The sequence below is a fragment of the Spermophilus citellus genome, assembly GCF_964194105.1.
Source record: "Spermophilus citellus genome assembly, chromosome: X".
NCBI classification, from domain to species: Eukaryota; Metazoa; Chordata; class Mammalia; order Rodentia; family Sciuridae; genus Spermophilus; species Spermophilus citellus.
Genome location: NC_138190.1, coordinates 39,781,942 through 39,803,108, shown reverse-complemented (window position 1 = coordinate 39,803,108; position 21,167 = coordinate 39,781,942). Strand labels below are relative to the sequence as shown.

Here is a 21,167-nt window from a genome sequence, read left to right as displayed (position 1 = left end):
AGCCTTGACATTAGGTAGAGAAATTCTGCCCACTTATTATTCTTTTTTTTTAGAATTGTTATAGTTATTCTAGTTCTTTTGCACATGAATTTTTAGAATGAGCTTGTCTGTATCAAAAAAATCTTTCTGGGACTTTTCTTAGGAATTACATTAAACCTATATATGCCAGTTTGGGGAGATTGATATCTTCATTACGTTGTGTCTTTCAATCCATGAACATAGTATGTTTCTAAATTTACTTTGACCTCCTTGGATTTCTGTCATTAGTATTTTGTGTTTTCCACTGTACAAGGCCTTTACATGTTTTGTTAGGTTTTTGTATCCTGTCACCTTGCTGAACTTACTTATTAGTTCTAGGAAGACTTTTCTTTCTTTTTTTTTTTTTTCATAGAGTCTTTGAGATATTCTATGTAGACCATCTTGTCACTTGCAAATAAAGACAACTTTATTTCATCTTTTCCAACCAGTGTGTCTTTTCTTTTCTTGCCTTATTGCTCTAGTTGACTTTCTATACCATATTTATTAACTATATTTATTATCTTGTTCCTGATCTTAAGAGGGAGCATTCAGTCTTTCCCCACTAAGTGTATTGCATTAATTATAAGATGTTTGTTTTTTGTAGATTTTCATGAGGAAATTCCTATCTCCTTTTTGGTTTCTGAGAGTCTTTGCAATTAATAGGTGTTGAATTTTGTTACTTTTCCTGCATCAGTTGAGATGATCCTATTATTTTTCTTATTTAATCTGTTACTATGGTGAATTACATTGATAATTCTCAAATATTGAACCAGTATTGCTTCTCTGAGATAAATCTCACTTGTTTGTGGTACATTGCTTTACATTGTACTACATTCTGTAAGCAAATATTTTGTTAAGAATTTTTATTTCTATATTCATGAGGGACATTGATCTGTAGTTCCCTTTTTTGTACTTCCTTTATCTGGTTTTGGTGTTAGGGTAATATGATTTCACAAAGTAAGTTGGGGCATGTTCCATACTCTTATAGAATTGGTATTATTTTTATTTTTTTGAATGTTGGGTAGAAATCAAATCTCTAGTGAAATCATTTAGACATGGAGGCTTCTTTCCCAGGAATTTTTAGATTGTGTAGTTATAGGGCTATTCAGATTATATATTTCACACTGCATTTTACTGGATTGTGAAATTAGTCCATTTTATCTGATTTGTCATGTTTGTCTTATTCATAATATCATTCCCTTATTATCCTTTTGATATCTTTGGGGTTTACACTGATATCCTCTGATTTATTCCTGATACTTTATGATATTTCATTCCTTTAATGTATACTTTCTCTCTTTTTTGTCAGTCTTGCTAGAGGTTTATTGATTTATTGATCTTTTCAAAGAACCAACTATTTATTTCATTGATTTTTCTGTATTCTTTTTCTAATTTTCATTTAATTGATATTTGTTCCTGTCTTTATTATTTCCTTCCTTTTGTCCAACTCTACCCATATAGCATAATGCAGCAAAGTGTGCCACCATTGAAAAATACAGTATCGATTGATTAATTGCATTTTCTAGATGTGTATAAATAGTGTTTGTGTAAATGTAGAAACTGGCATTTACAGAGATTACATCAAAAGAAATTCCCTTCAAAATAGGGTAATGAGACTCATTGGTTTCTTTGGCTTCTGATGTTACTTGATGGCCATGAATCATTTTTGTAACCCAGGTTCTTATTTTAAATTGATTCAGAAACCCCCTAATGTTCAGTGTGGTGTTTTGACCCCTGTGAACTCAGTAGGATTAGTACCTACTTGTTCCTTATTTCTCCAGCCTGCTGAAAGAGGCCCTGATTAACTGTTAAGTAACTGTTCAGAAGTTGGAAGCTCAGAGGAGGTCTTGGAATTCCATCAGAAATAATTAGGATATGGCCTTGATTCTTACCCATGGCTAAATTCAAGTCTCTGTATAAATGAATACAACTACAAATCCAAAGCCAGGTCACTGCTTTCTATAAGTCCAACTTATATGTTTTAAAAACTGATGTTTTATGATTAATATTTTAAAACATAATGGCAGAATGCTCCAATTTTTTTCTGTTAATCCATAAACTACATAATATTTTTCTTAGTGTCTTGAGTAGGTGTTGTTATTCACAATTTTGGCAATTTAGACAAAAAATTGTGGGATTATTTTAGCAGATGAGCCTTATTACATTGTGATGGCATAGTGGCTGTCCTCTTAGATTTCCTAACCTCAAGTGACACAAGTGAAGTGATAGAGATGTTGGGGTGGGATGGGGTGATAGAGATGATGGGGTGGGGAGGTGATAGAGAGATGATGGGCTAAAGTGGACCTTTGTATCCTAAGGGCAGTAATGTAATCATCCAAGAACAAGTAAGAATACTGGCATAATCCTGTTAGACTAAGAACTTTTGGTAAAGAACTTTGCAAGATAATGTGAGGAATAAAGGTAGGAAGGAGCTCTGAGCTTTTTATGTAATAGCATTTGTTAATGGATATTTTTAGAATTTACAGATGCTACCTTGTACTCAAAGACAGTGTTCTATAAGGGGAAGAGCTGAGGTTCTGGGGTCCAACTGCCTATGTTGGAGTCTTGCCTCCACCATTTTTATCTTTGTGACCTTGGGCAATTTATTTCATCTCTAACCCTTGTTTCCTCAACAAATTTTAAATAGGGACAATCATAGCATGATGATAAAAGTAATTATGTAGATGTGATGAAGAATTCTTTCATTAGAGGATGGGGATATGACAGTGGTAGAGTGCTTGCCTAATGTGTGCAGTGCCCTGGGTTCAATCCCCAGAACTGAAAAAAAAGACAAAGAAAAATTATCTCATTAAATGTGCCATTTGACACATGGTAAGTACTTAGCATATTTTAGCTGTTATGTTTTCCGATGTTACTGTTATTACAATTATTCACACAGCAATGAATCTTACATTAAATAAATCCTGGCTTGTTTTTCTGGTATTTGTTATATTTCTTTTTTTTTTTGAGTCTAGCTTATTTTACTTGACATATTTTTTTTTTTATTGTTGGTCGTTCTTAATGCTATAGTAGTATAGAGTGGTTCAAGTCACATTTTGAACATGTAATAATAGAAAGATATACCTTAAGAAGTATTATGTTGTTACTAGCATATTTCAGGAAACATAAGTAGCATGAATTTGTGGGCATTGCAGGACACAGTGTTTCTCAACCATTTTTTCATTGTTTCTCTCCCTAAAGAGCCTTAAAATTTTTTCTTCCCAATTATTTCCTCCAATAAAATGTTAATGCCACAGATCTGCTATATATCTGTTTCTGTATTATAGCCCTTGGATGGCCACAAACCATTATACTATCTAAGATTTTTTTTTTGTTCCACAAGAACCAATTTTCATATCCACAGGAACAACATCACCCCCATTGAGAATACATGATTTAGTGCAGTGGTTTTTAACTCAGGGCAATTTTGCCACCCAGGAGACATTTGTGAACATCTGGAAACATTTATGGCTGCCACAATGTGGGGTGGGTTGCAGGGGGCTGCTATTGTGGGTAGAAGCTAAGGATACTCCAGTGCACAGGAGGATGGTCCCCCACAACAGAGAATTATCTAGTCCCAAATGTAAACAGTGTTGAGTTTGCCAAACCCTCTCTAATTTATATGATAGTCAAATTTAATGCACTTTGAATAGCCCAGAAATCATTAAGGAAGTCACTGTGAAAGTGGACCATGTCAAGTCAAAGGCCACAAGGAAAAGGGAATTGTAGAAGTGGAGTTCCTGACCTTCAGGTTGAAACTGTGGGTATTGTGGTTTGCTTATCTAGAATAAAGGGTCATCTGTGTTTTTTTAAGTACTGTTATTCTTATCCAATAATAAAATGGTTTTTGCTCTGTCAAATATGTGTAAAAATATGTTTAAATGCTTTCAAATATGTGTTTAGTAATGATTAATTGTTTTCTATTTTTGGTATTGGCATATCTTTCTTTATGAAATAGATGAATGCCTGGAAAACTGTATAAATTCATTTTGTATAAGATGTATTTAATTGCTCTGGCATTATTACATTATATTTCAAGAGACTTAACTTCATTCTTAGTTGGTTCTTATTTGACCTGGCTTCTAACATTGTTGATTTACATTTAAATTTAGCAGCTCCTCTGCCTCTCTCTGGGTTTTAGAGAATGGGGACAGTTTAAGAGGGATATGTAGCTTAGTAGCAGAGTGCATGCTTAGCATGTAAGAAGCCCTGAGTTCAATCCCTAGCAACAAAAACAAGAAGGGTATGGATTTGTATAGAAAGTGAGATGGCCTATTCTTTCATGCACATGGTCCAGGTCATATGTCCAGGACTCATGGCACCCCTGTTATCCCTATCACACTCACATTCCCTTCTTTGCTGCCCAGAGTTGGTGTGGAGGAGCCCTCCGAAGAGGACCAGAATGAACACCGATGGCAATACTTCAGGTGACACAAGGGCATCCTCAGAAAACAATTAACTGGGCCTGGCTTTTTTCCTTTCTAACCTCAGATATTTCTCTTTATGCTGATTGTTTCTTTTAGCCAAGGGGCTGGAGGTTAAATTAACTCTAATCATTCTTTCCACCCTTTCTCTGGATTGATTGATGTGTCTCAGTGTTGCTGGGATTCTTTCCCCTTTCCCCACATTTTGGACAGTGTATTGTCGACATGAAAGCCTGAGTTGGCAGGTGTCTCCTTTTGGTACAACTGAATTTAGTGTTAAGAACAGCTCATTTTCAGTGACACACTTTTTCTGTAACATCCTGCTTATGATCTACTAAATAAGGTTTGTGACTCATGTAAGGTACTAGAATTTCCTATTTCAATCGTGAGTAAAGCGTGACTTCTTTCATCCTAACTAAATACACAAGTTCTTGTGTTTTTTAGAGTATGTATTTGTGTGCTTATACCTTCTCATGGTGATTCAGAAGGTATGAAGAATATTTTTTAAACAAAATGATAAATATCCCTCTAAATGCAATTTGTTTCTCAGTATCCATTCAAGTTTATGATATAATTATGCTTAAGGGTGGTGATGTAGGAACAAACAGAATACAAACTTTAATGTTTCTTCTTTCCTTTCTTTAGCTCTAACTGGTATGCTTTCTTCCTGATCTGATTCTCAGTACTGGTAGATAGATAAAATGCAAAATATGCTTGAACTCTGTTCTTGGCATTGTAAAAATATTTTACTTCCTGGAGGCAGTGGTAAAAGCAACAGTACCATGATTCTTGGGATATCACGTCTGAGATATACACTGTAATGACATGCATGAAGTTAACTGTAATCGTTAAGCTCACTGGGTTCTACTATTAAAGACACACACACACACACACACACACACACACACAAGTTCATTTTTGGATACCTCACTTTAGGTACCATATAAGTTACAGATGAAACTCTTTCCTTTGGCACATCCTATATTTATTTTGAGACACGGTCTCACTACATTGCTGAATCTGGTCTTGAACTTGGGATCCTCCTGCCTCAGCCTCCTGAGTCACTGGGATTACTGGTGCGCACAACCACACCTGGCTGAAACATCCCATCTTTAAGAAGGAAGTATAAGTTATTACACCTGGGACACGAGGGAATTCAGATTATGACCTGATGTTCAAGGTTTTATATGAAGGTGTGGTACAACTCAGTGGGGGAGCACATGCATAGGGTATTGGCACCACCTCCAAAATTTAAATTAAAAAATTAAAGTAGAATACTTCTAAAGCTTCTGAGATTTCAAGACATTTTTTCTGTTAACCAGAATGAACAAATTATTATACCAGAAGGAAGTTATTAATTTTTGGTATTTATTTATTCCAGAATGAGCACATCAGTTTGATTGCTTTATTTTCTCTTTGGTGTAGGATTTCCACATTTGTCTAATTCTTAATGCAAGTAAGTATAATTCAGTTCATTCTGGAAGAAAAGACTGTTATGTGTGCTCCAGTGAGCTCAGCCTACATGTATCAGGGGAATGCTAAAATATTATATAACAAAGCAGAACAAAAGGTTCCATGTTTATATAATGTCCTAGGTCAAAAAAGCCTTGCATCAGGTCAGGAGAGAAAATATATATTATGAAGTCACCTGAAACTAGGAATTTCAGAAAGTTAGGGGACCCTGACAAGTCTTCTGAGGTTTTAAAACTGAGATTAAAATCATCTATCTGGTCTTTCTTGCTGCCTAGCACCACACCAAACACCCTGGCCCATTGCTTTACCTCCTGTTCCCAGAGGCCAGTTTGGTTCTGGGCTTTGCCCCAAGGGTGGGGCCTTATGTAGGGAGTCTCAGGGTCCTGTGTCATCCTTGGGGATTGGTCCAAGGGGCCCTCAAGCCTGCCAGAAGGGTAATTATGAAATCACCCTAAAGTAAACAGCATTGAATGGAGAAAGAAATTGCAGAAGGATGATATTTGTATCTCATAGCCCATGTTCTGTTTTCTTTGAGGCATTTAAAAGCAGTAGCAATCTGGGAAGCAGGTCTTTGTTTTCTTTCTTGGAATTTTCATATTAAGCACTTATACCAGAAGTAGGGACCTCCAGGAGACCCCAAGTACCTTCCCTGGTTACTCTGTCTGTGGGAGGGCCCAGGAGATCGATCCTTTCAGGTTCTGTGCTATCAAGAGTTTTAGGCTATAGTTCAGGTTATATGTGGTTGATAGCAAGTGGCTGCAGTGAAGGTTGGAACTTCCATGGCAGAAAAATGATAAAAATAAGGAAAAGGCACATTGGGTAAGATGGTCCTTGGAACTACAGATTTCCAGGGGGTATATTGAACCAGAACTGAAGATGGTTATATTGGTTGGAGTTTAATTAACTATCTCAGTTAACTAGCCTTTTTTCCCTTTTCCTTTACATTTAAGAGAAAGGGAATCTCAACAAAACATTCCAGAATTTACTGGAAAATGTTTAAATTACATAATTACTGGAATCTCTATTTGTCTGTTTCCTATATTTACCTATTATTTAGCACCCTGTGCTCATGAATCCTTATAATTTGTGGTTTTTAGATCCTGAAATAATATGAGCTCATGAATCATATTAGTAGATTGAATTAGAAAGGAAAATAGACTGACATGTTTTTGAAACATTTTCACCAAGGATATAATTAAGTATTCTTTTTTTTAATTGTGAAAAAAATTTAAATCTAAAAAAAAAGAAAAGAATACAACAAATACCTACATACTAACCTGGATTTACCACTTAAGATTTTTATCATTTCAAAAGGTCATTTATGTGTCCCCCCTTACTCTCACCTGTTCCAAAATACCTCAAAATACATTGCAGACATCATGACTTTCCATCCCTAAATACTTTAAAGAGTATCTCCTAGAAATCCAGTCTACTATATGACCATAATAGTTCTTTTACACCTAAAAAAAGTAACTTGAATTTTACACACACACAGACACACACATCCAGGATCCAATCACAGCTTACTTTGTCATGTCTGTTTAGTTTCTTTTAATCTAGAACAAACCCCCCGATTTTTGGTCTCTTATGATATTGATTTTTTTAAAGCATTCATGGTAATAATCCCACAATCTGGATTTTTCTGATGTTTTCACATGACTAGAGATGAATAATCATTCTTGTTAAAATACTGTAAAGGTTATACTATACATTGCTTGTTGCATCCTATCAAGTGGCACATGTTGTCAGGCTTCCTCTTAAGTGATGTCATAGTTGATCACTTGGTTAAGGTAGTGACCCCAGTCTCTCTACTATCAAGGTAGCATTTTTTTTCTTGTTAATTAAAAAGTAATTTGTAGGATGATCTTTTAACATCATATAAAAGGCCAAACTCCCTACAACATTTACTCAGTGGTAAAATCATTCACTAATGATCCTTGATTAAAAGAGTGATTATACTGGGGGTGGAAAAATGGAGATTTTCTAATTCTGTTATTCCTTTCACTTTGCTGCTGCTGCTACTATTACTACTGTTACTGATACTGGCGATTGAACTCATGGGTGCTGGGTTCAATCGGGGCATACCACTGAGCTACATCCCCAGCCCATATATTTTTTTTTATTTTGAGACATGGCCTTGCAAAGATTTTGAGGCTGGTCTTGAACTTGTGATCCTCCTGCCTCAGCCTCCTGAGTCACTGGGATTATGGGCATGCACCACTACATCTGGCTATTATCCTTTCACTTTGTAAGATGATGATCCCAATAGAGAAGAATATTATAGTATTTTAAATTTTATATACTGACAAAGTAAGGAATCTCTCTAATAAGTAATCAGTTCAAGAAAAATTTTACTTAATATTTATACTACTTTGGGTTGTGTCATCACAGGAGCCTGGTGTTATCCTTGATAATAGGAATTTGGGTGTTAGTGAGCAAGCAAAAAGTTAGCAGACAGTTGTTGCTTTTTTAGTTAAAAAATGTGATAGTGGAGAGACATGGCTAGAATTAGTTCATTCTGGAATCTGCACAAGTCCAACTTAGTAGTCACTAGTTACAGATGACTATTTAAATTTTAATTAATTGAACTAACATGTAAAATGCAGTTCCTCAGTTATACTAGTTCTATTCCAAGTGCTCAGTGGTCACATGTGGCTGGTGGTTACCATATTAGCATAGGGATAGGACACTTCCATCACTGCTGAAAGTTCTGTTGGGCAGTGTAGATCTAGAACAATTCTTAGGTTTCCCCAGAACAAAATGGTGAAGTTCACAGGTTTTGAATGAGATCAAGGAGACCTTAACTTCATGAGTTCATCAAGTTTTGCAGTGTTTTGTGCTTTGATTTAGAATTCTGTCCTGACTAAATGGGCCCAGGATAAATGGCTGCTTCTAGGACTTGAATGAAAATGGTCCAAGCCTAAACTTTATATAAGCAATTCTTGTTAAACAGATTTATTTTAGTTCTGGTTAAACAGATTTTATTCTAGAAGAGATGAGTTGAAAAAATTGAGAAGGCCAAATTTTACTTGGTAGCTTTTTCTGTATTTGACTTTATTTTGTTTGTTATAATACAAGACACACTGACATCTTTTTGCCCTGTCCGTAGGCCTCCTATTTTATCTGTATTGATAAAGTCAATTTGTTTAACTGGTAGTGACATGGAAGACACATAAAAGCTAATATACCTCTTTCAAAATTCACAGTGCAAGAGGTAGAGGTTGATAGTAACGCATCCGAAGTACCATATTCTCGGTCACACTGCCCTTTACACCCTTCAGCAGTCTATCTGTGGTTAGGCTAAGGGCAGGTGTGTCACCTGGAATTCTGGTAGGCTGACTGAGAGATGCTTGGCCAGTGCTTGGCCCTTCTGAATGGAGCTCATCTTGAGTAAATTAGTCTTGCATTAAATGGCTTTGCACTGCTATAGAATCTACAAAATGAAGGCTAATATTGGATTCCTAGCTGTTGACCTTGTCCATTGCTAACAAAACCATTATATAGAGGATTTTTCTTTCTGAAATATACATTAAGAGACTAAAAACTGGTGAGGATTAAAGATCACAGCTAAGAATTCAATGTGTGACCTCTCTTTTGGCCACTTTTATACATTGGACACTTGGTGTGCACTAGAACTCTGGTGTGTTACTTTCATGGGCAGCCCTTGGCCTCCTGGATTGGATGGCTTTCATGTCAAAAGATCTCCATGAGATTTATTGTTCATACATTCCCCAGATAATGTCCAGTGGCAAGGACCACTGCCTGGAAGTAGCCTCTATCATGTAGCAAAGTCCATCTAATTCAATACAAAGATCTCATCAAACCCCAGGCCATGGCAAAGAAATCTAGTGTGAAGCCCACTATAGGCTTTTAACTAATTGCTTAGAACAGTACCTGGCAGAGTACGATTTTTGTAAATACTGAATGTATGAATGTACCTTATGGTTTTAAACTTTGCCTTCAGCACAAGATGAGGTAACTGTTCCCTTTTCTTTTCTATCACCCTTCTCAGGGGTATGCACCTCAGGTGAGTGCTACACAAGCCCAGAATAAGATAGAGATTGGCTTTGAGAGGCGAGGCACTTTTGTGTTGACTTCTTACATACACTCCCATTTCTATATGGTCTCTTACCTTAGAAAAGATTCTGGGTGCCATGGGAGTGAGGGAGAAGAGAAAGAGGAAGAAAAGTAAATGCTTGCACATGGGGCTTTGTGCATCCCCTGTCTGCTCATTAGAGTCAATGCCCTGGTAGCAGACAGCAGAGACAATCCTGCCAAACCCACTCACACCTCCCTTCTAGCACAAAGCTGACCTAATCTACTAAAAACTTCACTCTTGGTTTACCTTTTATACACGGTACATTCTTTGGACACTAGAAGGAGTGAAGGGAGATAGAGGGTTTTTTTGTTATCTCTGTTTTCTCCTCCTTGTTCCATATTATCTACGTCATCAGTATCACAGTTCTAAGGATAAGAATGAGGAAGGTGCGTACAGCAATAGTTGGTATGTGACTTAAGCCAAGACAACAGTTCCTCCATGCTTTTCTGGAATTTGTTCTAAGTGGATTTTGTCACTATACCTTTTCTTTCTATCTTCAGTTGTTGCTTTTAGTTGTGTGAGTTCTAAAGATCATCTTTGGTGCAGTAAAGTTTGGGATCACTGGGAAAGCAAATCGAGATTCTAGGTAATAATACTGTTAAAGAAAGCATTATTCTGATACTTGTTAAAAGGGTAAGCAGACTTTATTCAGGACCATCACAGTTGGTATAGGAACTATGATGGGGTTTGACAGTAGAAGGAAAAAGCTAGGGCTCAAAAGGTAGACCATTACAAAGAGGAAACATCAAGGTAAGAGAGATTCTGGCTAAACTGACCTGATAGGATTCTTGCTGAAGTTGGGCCAAGATGATCAGTCATCAGCCAGGGTTTGATAGAGGATGGAGAACCCCATCAGATATTTCAGGGGATCAGATGTCAAGGATGGGGATTCTGGCTAAACCAACTCAGGAAAACTCTTGCTAAAATTAGGTGATGCAAAGACAGACACAAAAGCTCAAAAGTCAGGGAGAATTCAGGAAAAGGATTCAGAAGAGCCTGACTCAAATTTGGTCAAGGAAAGACTCAGTCAATATGCATGCTGATGTAGTCAGGGGGAAATGTACTGATATCTGCTGCTTAATTTGAACACATCAAAAAAATAGTAAATAAACTATAGGGGGCTAGGGATATAGCTCAGTCAGTAGAGTGCTTACCTCGCATGCACAAAGCCCTGGGTTCAATCCTCAACACCACAACAACAACAAAAAAAGAAAGAAAAGAAACTGTAGTAAAATGTTACTGGTAGAATCTCATGATGGTGGCTATATAGATACTCTAAGTTCCTTTAACACTTCCAAGTATATCTGGAAAAAAATTTGTAACAGAATGTTAAGGACATCAAAGCTGGTCAGAGCGGAAGTGTGGAGGCAGTCAAGAGGAAGGGACCCACATTTGGGTAATGGGGACTGCCTGTTGCAGGAAGGCAGATGGACAGTTAGCAGCATGTGCCATTTTCCAGGGGGCTTGCTAATGCCATATAAGCACAGAAGATTGATTGCCCTCCAACCCTCTAGGACATGATGTGGTCTGTGGCTTGACTTCTGCATGGCAGCCTTCCTCCTCTTGTAGCTAACAACTCCTTCTGTTTGGGGAAGATGGTCAACCTTGTGGCTACTTTTCAGCCAACATAGCTGCCATCGGCCAAGCTAATATTTTCTGTTTTTGTCCTTGTCTTCCTCCCTGGTGACTTTTAGAGTTGGTGTTGACCCAGATCAAGATCCACCACCCAACAATGACAGCTTTCAAGTCTTACAAGGGGTAAGTAACATGAAATGCTTCTTTACAGGGAAGACATAATTTAAAGTAGCTAAAATTCAGTGAGTATTTGCTACATACTAGACATTGTACCTGGACTCCCTCATTGTCATCTTGACATTGACCTTTTGACATGGCTACTGTTTTCCCCCATTGGAGGCTGAAGAGTGAGCACTTAAAAAGTGGTTTTAAGTTAGAATTAAAAAGTGGTTTGTTTTTGTAGGTGAAACAGGCCAGGAGTTAGCTAGATAATGAAGATTTTCAGAGATTTCATCTTGACAGTTGCAGACCAGTCAAAACATCCTCAGCTGTTCTACTGTTTCCTGTTGTTCCTATCTTTGTACTGAAGCACCTGTAAAAGGAAATTAATGAAATGATTTGGTTGGTTTTATGTAGCAGAACTTGCTGTACATCTCTCATAAGACCTCCATGCTAGAAACACTGGGCTTGAAATGAGACTTAGTAAAAAATTTACTGTTGCTTTTCCATGGAAATATTTGAGAAACAGCAGGTCCTAAGTGCTAAGGGTTCTGGCATTTGGTCCATGCACTGACAGCTAAAATAGCTACCCTCACAGGCAGGGTGAGCCTCCCTGGATGGGCCTGAACAGGTTAACTCAATGTTCCTCTCAACTCCTAGAAGACCCTTTGGCTATGAGCACTGCACATTTGGCCCTGTGAATGGACTGGCAGTGACTTCTGCTACACTTCTGATGGCACCCCATTTGTCACACTGGAGCTATGTCACAGCTTCCCCCAACCTCCTCCTTCCAAATATCTCACACAGTCAGGAAGAAGGGCCTGCAAAGTCAGTCCTGCTGACCTTTTGAAAACTGTCAAGATTGCTGTCGGACTGGGAAAAACAGGCGAACTTTAGGCTTGGTTCCCCAGGAAACACTCTGCTAAATGACTCATGCCCTTGTGCAGAAAGGGCCTTATTTCTTCAAATCCTTTTGGCCTGACCCTCTCTTTCCAGTGAGGCACTAACAGGACTGGGAGTGCTCAGTGATCATGAGAAACAGGGAAACCGAAATAAATGGGCTTGTCATGTTTGGGTGAAACCCTGGGTGCTTGCAGTTTCCCCTGAAATAGATCCAGGTCCTGTGCTCAGTGTTGTCATGAAACTGAAATCAGAGGTAGGGAAAGTCCAGATGTTTGTCCCTCACTAGAAAAGAAAAGGCAGTTTTCTCTAAATGAGCATCCTAAAAACAACAAATAAATGGAGAGTGATATTTGATAGGAAAGCATTTCTTAGAATAAGGACAATTTTCCTTATTGGTTCTAGAAGCTCAAGGTTATAAACAGAGTCATGCCTACAGAGCTACAGACCATTAGTTCATGTGGGAGAAGGAAAGGAGCCATTGGCTGGAACTTCTGGCTCTATGTGAAGGAAGCATAAGAATATTTTAGGCAGACTTCAGCATTGTGTCCCTGGCAAGTTTGACTCATTAGAACAAAACAAGACCAAAACGTAGTTGCTTTGTTTGTCCAGAGGTCTTGGTGACTTTGCAACCAAAACAAAAACAAGCCCAGCTGGAAGCAAGCTGCCTGGGCCAGGATGGCCTCTCACCCCATTAAAGGGGGGGGGGACTTTTCATGCCAGATCAGACACAGCTGAGATTTCTGTTGGCCGGACATACAAACACATCATTCACTTCCTTCCCTATGTTTCCAGAAGAGCACTCATTGATGGAGGCCCCTTTGGAGCAGCAAAGGGAATGGGTTTATTATGTCAGCAGGACCAGCACACAAGCCGGATATTATGGAATGTGGAGGAAAGGAAACCCTAGTTTCTGAGTGTGTATGCATGTGTGTGTGAGTATGTTGTGAGAACTGTAGAACTTAGCTATTTATATTTGCATCGACATAGGACTTGGTAAGCAAGTTTGTTTCTGGCTCCTCCTCTAGTTTTCCTACAGGCTGAAATCTGATACCCAGTCACCTAAATCTTTAACTTCAAACAGTTGCTGAAGTGACTTTCCTCAAATTACTGCTCTCTGACCACTCCCCTAGTTTTTTTTTTTTTTAATTTTTAGCTGTAGATGGACACAATATCTTTATTTCATTTTTTTATGTGGTGCTGGAAATCGAACCCAGTGCTTCACACATGCTAGGTAAGCGCTCTACCACTGAGCCACAACTCCAGCTACTAGTTTTTTTTCTATTTGTCTAACAATTGCTTCCTTTGGCCCCTCAATTTTCCTTTCTGCTATTTTTTGTTGTTATTCTCTAGAAACTCAGAATTAATACTAATTTATTCATTCACTTGACAAATATTTATTGAGCACTTGTTATATATCAGACCTTCTTTCAGACTCTGGCAATACATCTGCAAAAAGACAGATGAATCTCTGTCCTGAAGGCTTTGGTGACAATGTTATAGAAGAGGAAGATGAAGAGAGGCAGAAGGTGGAAAGCCTTATCTGCTTTTCCCTCCAGGGAGCACGGACCTGTCACTACTACTTCTAATGTCCCTGTGGCCCAGTGGCATGGTCCAACAACTTGGAAGTTAGGGAGAGAATTCGCTAGAAATGTTGTTTCTCAGGCCTCATCTAGCCCTACTGAAGCAGCATCTGTGCTTTCACAGTATCCCCAGGGGGATTTGTGTATAATTTGCAATTTCAGAAACCTGGTGCGACTCTGGGAATAGTTTTAAGTAGGGCTGAGATATTTTGGTTCATTGGTCTCATAAAAAAAAAAAAGCCCAAATCAAGTTGCATCATTTATTTGCTTTTCTGCTCTCTGTTAGTTTTGTGGGACTACTATAACAAGTCACCACAGAGTTTGTAGCTTAAAGCAACACAATTGTATTGCCTAATAGTTCAGTAGATCAGAAGTCTGTTGGGCTCAGATGGTTTCTCTCCTTCAAAGCTAAAATCAAAGCTTGGGCAGATGTGGGCACTAGAGGAAAAGCCACTTGCAGACTCATTCAGATTGTTGATAGAAGTCAGTTCCCTGGAGTTGTAGCACTAAGATTCAGTATCCTTTCTCTCAGTTTCCTAGGGACCATGCTTAGTTCCTGGAAGTTACTAGCATTTCTTGGGGTATGGCCCCTTCTGTCTTAAAATCTAGAAACAGTGCTTTTTTTTAAGGGCCTATGATATTGTACTGAGTCTACCTGAATAACCCTATATCCATATACAAAGCCCCTTTTGCCATGTATGTAACATTACAGGCTCCAGAGATTAGGATATAGAATTTGTTGGGTGGCCATTGTTCTTGCCTACCACATACTCCATTCCTGGAAAAGTAAACTATTATTGTTATTGTAACTTTAAAATTTTAACATATAAGAATTGAATAAAATATGACTCTATGAAGACATTGGTATTCACTAGTTCTAGAGAAATTAATTTAAAAATAATACTCTTTGCCATTCCTCAGTTTTTTTTGTTCTTTTAATCAGCTTTCTTTTTCTTCATGACGTTTGTTACTCTCTCTCTCTCTCTCTCTCTCTCTCTCTCTCTCTCTGTGTGTGTGTGTGTGTGTGTGTGTGTGTGTGTGTGTAAGAGAGGAGAAAAAGAGAGTATATATGTATTTGTTCCATCTCTCTCTGGAAAGGAGCAAGTGCTGAGTCTTTTTTCTTTTTCTGTTTCCAGCACTCAGCATGATGTCTGGCATATAGTCGGCACTTAATGAATGAATAAAAATATACCCTCAGTGTTATATACTCATGCTAATAAGCAGGGTCGGCATTATTTTTGAGGAGGATTAATAATATCAGTAAAAATATTAAGAGTCCCTTGTGTAAAAAGCTACACAAGATAGCCTAATGACATAATGAGTAGGGTTTTCCCCCCAACAAATGTATGTTGGAAATGACATATACAGTCTTTAGAAATGAACTAAATTAATAATATAAACTCTAACTGTGCTAAATAGTTTACTAATATTTAACCAGCATTGAAAAAGTCACATGACTAATAATGAGTTAATATTTGTTGAGTACATACCACATGTCAGACACTGTCCTAAGTTCTTTAAATGTAAAAATAATTTGGACCTCTAAAAGAAAAAAAAATGTTTTTTCTCTGTACTCACAGCACTTCTAACACCAGTATGTGCAGTTTTTCCTCACAAAAACTAATTCTTCAGTTCTCAGTGGACAAAAAGTTGGGGTCCTCTAGTTTAACTTGATCCTTATCATTAATGGCTTGAAGGTAGGATCAGATCCCATAGGTCAAGGGCTCAGTCCTACAAGATTGCCTCCACTTCAGATATCAATCATAAATTCCAGGTTTTAACCTGAATTTCTTTCTGGCAATAAATCAGGAGTTCCTGTGACCTCTTCCTCAGTTTCAGTAATTTGCTGGAATGACTCATGGAACTCAGAAAAGCACTTTATTTGCCATTACTGTTTATTATGGATGATACAGCTCAGGAATGATCAAATGGAAGAGATGCATAAGACATCTCTGGGGATGGGGGTACATGGAGAGTCCATGCTCTTTTCTGGCATCCCATCCTCTTAGCACCTCCATGTGTTTGCCAACTCAGAACATCTCCAGATCTTTTCATTGAGGGGTTTTATGGAGGTTCCATTACACAGGTGTGGTTAGGTAAATCATGAACTATTCATGAATGACTAAATCTTCAGTCCCTCTTTCCTCCTTGGAGGTGGGAGTGGAGCTGAAAGTTCCAGCTCTCTTAGCACAAGGTTGGTTCCTCTGGCAACCAGCCCTGAGCTGCCAAGAGTCATCTCATTAGCATAAACCTGGGTGTGGTTGAAAGGGAGAATTAAAAAGGATGCTCTTCTCACCCTAGTAATTCAGGAAATTCCAAGGGTTTTAGAAATTTTGTGCCAGGGGCTGAGGTGAAGACCAAATGCATATTTCTTGTTATATCACAATATCACATTCCCATAATGACCCTGCAAGGTAGACAATTTTTATTGTGAGTGTGTGCATGTGTGTGCTTCTGAGAATCAAACCTAAGCCCTCACACATGCTAGGTAAGTACTGTACCGCTGAGCTACACCTACACCCCCCCCCCCCATCGTGGTAGGTAATTATTAAGATCTTCATTTTACAAACGAGGCCACTGAATGTTAGGTAACTTGCTTAGAGTTATATAGCAAGGCAAAAGGCACAATCAAGACGTAGTCTGTTGAGAGGGCCTGTGATATTCACTCCAGTGTCTCTTAGAACAGTTTGTTGCTTTGGAAACATTTTCTAGAGAAGCCAAGCTTCTGTGGTCAGTCTTGAAGGATGAATAAGGGATTGGCCAGCAAGTCAGTATGGGTGTGAGAAAGTGAGAGGAAGAAAGGCCCTAGAAGTGGCTAGAGCCAAAAACGTGGGGCGTGAACAGTTCTGATGGGAAAGCAGGTTGTGAGGAGGGGCCTGTGAAAGAACAAATCCCTGCTTTTGCTGTGGGCAGCACAAGAATGGAAATCCCAGGCTCCAAGTGCAGGCGGGAAGGAAGCCCCGCCTTCTCCCCCAGTGACCCGTGCTCAGCCCAGTGCTAGTGGGAGCCCACAGGAAAAGCTCTCGTGATTTCTGTGTGATAAAGCAGTTGTGGGTCATCTTACAGATCAGCTTAAGAAATTAGTTCTGTTTCACAGAACTGCCGGATTTCCTCAAAGCCACCGTATGTGGATTTATCTAAGTTCTTCCTGTACCTAATCATATTTCTGGCAACATCGCTTGGAATTAGAAGCTGTTTAACATCCTCTTTACAAAGTAACACTTTTAGGTTTGTCCTGAATTTACCCTTCTCAGAGTCACCTCTCTTTTTTTTTTTCTAAATTCAGGTTTTGCTACAGAATCTGAGGTCACTTTCTCTTATTTGTAGATTGTAGGGATATATATCTCTTTGTGACCTGAGAAGATCTTTTGTAAGTTTATTCTCAAATAGAAGCCTTTGTCTGGCTTTATTAGTTTTAATTGTCCCTTTTGGGGGCTTACAGAAATCTCTGTAGCTTCCTTGAGGTGAGAGGGCAAGAGCTTAAGTGTTCCAGGGGTTAATAACTTCATTGTGATTTTGCAGAGGCTAAAATGATAGAGTAGGGGTGATGGTTTTTATTGTTGATTTAAGAGGAGTTGAAGAAACCAGCCTCAGGGGTTTCTTCAATGCTTTATAGTATCCTTCCTGATCATGTTTATCATTTTGCTAGGTTTTTATTTCTTTTATAAAATTCTAGAGTCTGTCACTTTATAAAGAACCATTTAATTTTTCCATAAAGATATATATATGCCCTACAGAAAGGTTACCTATCACTTTTCTACTGACTCATGTGGCATTTTGAAATCTTCCTAGAGTTGTCATTAGTTAGCAATCAGTTACCTAAAGGAAGGATTGTTGTCAGCAAATGGAAACATTTCTGTGCCCTTTTTCTTCCACATGATTTTAAAACTGTAAAATAATTGGTCTCTGTGATCTCTCCTTATTTATGTTTCCTCATGCATAGGAGGGCACATTTAATGAAGCCATTTCCCTATCCATCTCTAAACATTCTTCAATTATCAGGGGGACTCTATTTTTAAAAATAATTTTGTTGGAACTTTTGGAATTTAAATAGTGCTTGCTAATTTCTCTCCTCCTACTCACCTATATGCTTATCTTTTGAATGATCTCCAGTTAATATTTGGTGTCCCTGTTGCAGGTATAATTTACATGCACTGTGGCTTGGGATTACTTGTGGATTTTAGTTCAAATTTTCTTTGGTTATTGTTAATTGCCCTTCACTTGCAGTTTCCTCTCACAGTAATATTAAAGAGGGTTATGATTAAAATGCCTGTGCTTCACCAGCACTGTGTATTTTCAGAGCTTGTCATCCAGCAGCATACAATCACATTAGTACCCTGAAACTACTGAAGGCAACCCAATTTGTTCCCACAGAAAAGCCAATTTTAATGCCCTAAATTCAGGTTATTATTTAAAATACAAAGATGAGGACTCTTTTGTTTTCCATTCTATTATAAAACAATAACAGTGACCAAATGGCACTTTTGGGGTCTTAGTGCCATGCATCACTTCTGTTTCTATCCCTATTTTTACTTTGAATCTGTATTGGTACATTATAATTACACATAATATTGGGATGCATTATGCCATACTCACATGTACACATGATATAATTTTATCAGTCTCATCCCCCAGTACCTTCCCTTGCTGTCCCTTTCTCCTTTCTGCTGATCCGCTTGTTGTACTGTACTATCAACCTGATTTTTTTTTTTTTTTTTTGCGGGGGCAGGGAGAATCAGGGATTGAACTCAGGGGCACTCGACCACTGAGCCATATCCCCAGCACTATTTTGTATTTTATTTAGAGACAGGGTCTCACTCAGTTGCTTAGGGCCTTGCCATTGCTGAGGCTGGCTTTGAACTCATAATCCTCCTGCCTCAGTCTCCGAAGCTGCTGGGATTACAGGTATGTGTCACCATGCCCAGCTCAACCTGATTTTTATATCATCTGTGGTTCTTATAATACTTACACAGAACAGACTTTCCAAACCTCAAATTAATGTCTGATTTTTCAGGTTACTTTCAAAGTTAAATGATGAGGATGGTTGAGTTGGAATAACAAGGAATTTGGTACTTCAGGGTAAATAAAGTATCAGATTTTCTAGTTCTGGCGCTTTCCCCCTGCCTGCTAGCCCCATTTCCCTAAAACTGGAAGGGAAACAAGTTACCAGATAACCTGAAGTACCTGGGAGGGACCTTCAGAGAACCCTTTGATTAGCTGGTCAGGAAACTCAACAAAAAGTGTGGCATTTCTAGGTCAACCTTGAAGGAACCTGGAAAGTTGTTTTTATAGAAGCTTTCTTTAATATTTGCTGTATATTGATTTTTGACTTGCAAAAGATCTAGACTATTTTAGAACTATGTAATTATTTAATATTTAATTACTAATTAAAAGGCACTTTGAGGAGAAAAGTACAATAGAAATACCAGAAGAAATTTTTTTACTAATATTCAGTTGATCTACCCACAGAACTAACCAAACCTTTCTGTCTTTGGGTTTACTCAGTTTCTGCTAAAGTATTACCTTTCAATATATATTTGAAGCTTTGGTAGCATGAATATTTGATAATGTATTCTAGATTTATAAACTTATAGTTCATAGGCTGGGGGTATATAGCTTGGTGGTAGAGTCTAGCATGCCCCAAGCCCTGTTTCCTTCTCAGCACTGCAAAAAATGTTACAGTTTAAAAAGAAGTTCCCCCACTATCTTTCAGATCCTTTTTCTGCAACTAAATATGTGTCCTCTTGTTTGTTCCTAGGATGGTCCAGATTCTGCTGGAGGAAACCGTACAAAGCAGGAGAGTGCATGGATATTCAGGCTGTGGTACAGCTTTGACCACAAGTATCCTTTTAAGTGGCATCCCATGTTCATAATACATTGACAGTGAAATTCACTTGTTGACTTGTCAGTGAATGAGTTCTGATGAGTAAAGAAAGATGAATGCTTGGAACAGGTATCCTCAATCCAGTTGATCATTCAACTGTAGGTAGTCCTGGCAAGCATCCTCTGGCCAAGAGGTGTGGTTGCTTTTTGTTAGAGTAGCCAGCTCGCAGCCTGGTTGACTTGTGGCTTTCGAGAGCTTTGTGCCCAGGAGAATTTCACCTTTGTAAGTTAATTGGTTAAAATTACACAGTGAGCCATGCTTTAGTCAGAAAGGAAAATGGAGCTTTAGCAATTAATCCATGGGGGTGGGTGTGATTGCTGTTGGTTGAACTTGGCCAAGTCTGATCTCAGTGGTATAACTGGGCCACATGCATGGCAGACCCTATCCTTGGTCCCAGGTGAAAATTAAAAACCAAAATGTTAAACTTACATGATTTTTTTTTACATTCACATAGTGATCAAATGGGCAGATGGCTTTTTATAGATAGTTTTGGGAGACATTGAAAATGCTCGAAAAATTTTTGTTGAAGTATAACAGATGCACAAGTATATAAGTCATAAGTGCTTTGCAAATTATCATTTTAATTTGATACCAAACCAGTCAAGAAACAAAATTACCAGCTTCTCTCATGCCATAACTCCATTACTCCCTTTCTTCCACCCCATACATAGCCACTCTTCTGACTTCTAGCAACACTTAACAGTTTTACCTGTTTTTCAACATAATGTAAATGAGATAATTGTGTGTGTGTGTGTGTGTGTGTGTGTGTGTGTAGTGTCTGACTTGTTTGTACGATTCATCTATGTGATGTTTGTAGCCCTAGTTCATTTGCTCTCATTGCTACATAGTATTTCATTGTGTGCCTATGTCACAATTGTATTGTTGATGAGCACTCAAGATTCCTCCTTTGGAACTGCTGTGAAAATACTGCTATGAACATTCTTATATACATATTTGATGTATTATGCAAATGTTTTGTTGGGAATATACACAGGAGTAAAATTGTTGGGGCATAGGATGTGTGTAGGTTTAATTTCAAAAGCTAGTACCAA

At 38.1% G+C, this 21,167-nt stretch overlaps 1 protein-coding gene across 2 annotated transcripts in view; it reads left to right on the top strand.

The window, feature by feature from the left end:
* The window catches only part of SLC9A7 (solute carrier family 9 member A7), a 146,366-nt gene that overhangs the window by 109,846 nt on the left and 15,353 nt on the right, over positions 1-21,167 (top strand). Inside the window, exons 13-15 of one of the 2 annotated variants that reach the window (XM_081277313.1) lie at positions 4,386-4,445; positions 11,709-11,772; positions 19,990-20,072. In XM_081277313.1, the coding sequence (XP_081133439.1) occupies positions 4,386-4,445; positions 11,709-11,772; positions 19,990-20,072 (207 nt within the window). The remainder of the gene's footprint in view (positions 1-4,385; positions 4,446-11,708; positions 11,773-19,989; positions 20,073-21,167) is intronic. The other variant, XM_081277314.1, reaches the window with a different exon arrangement.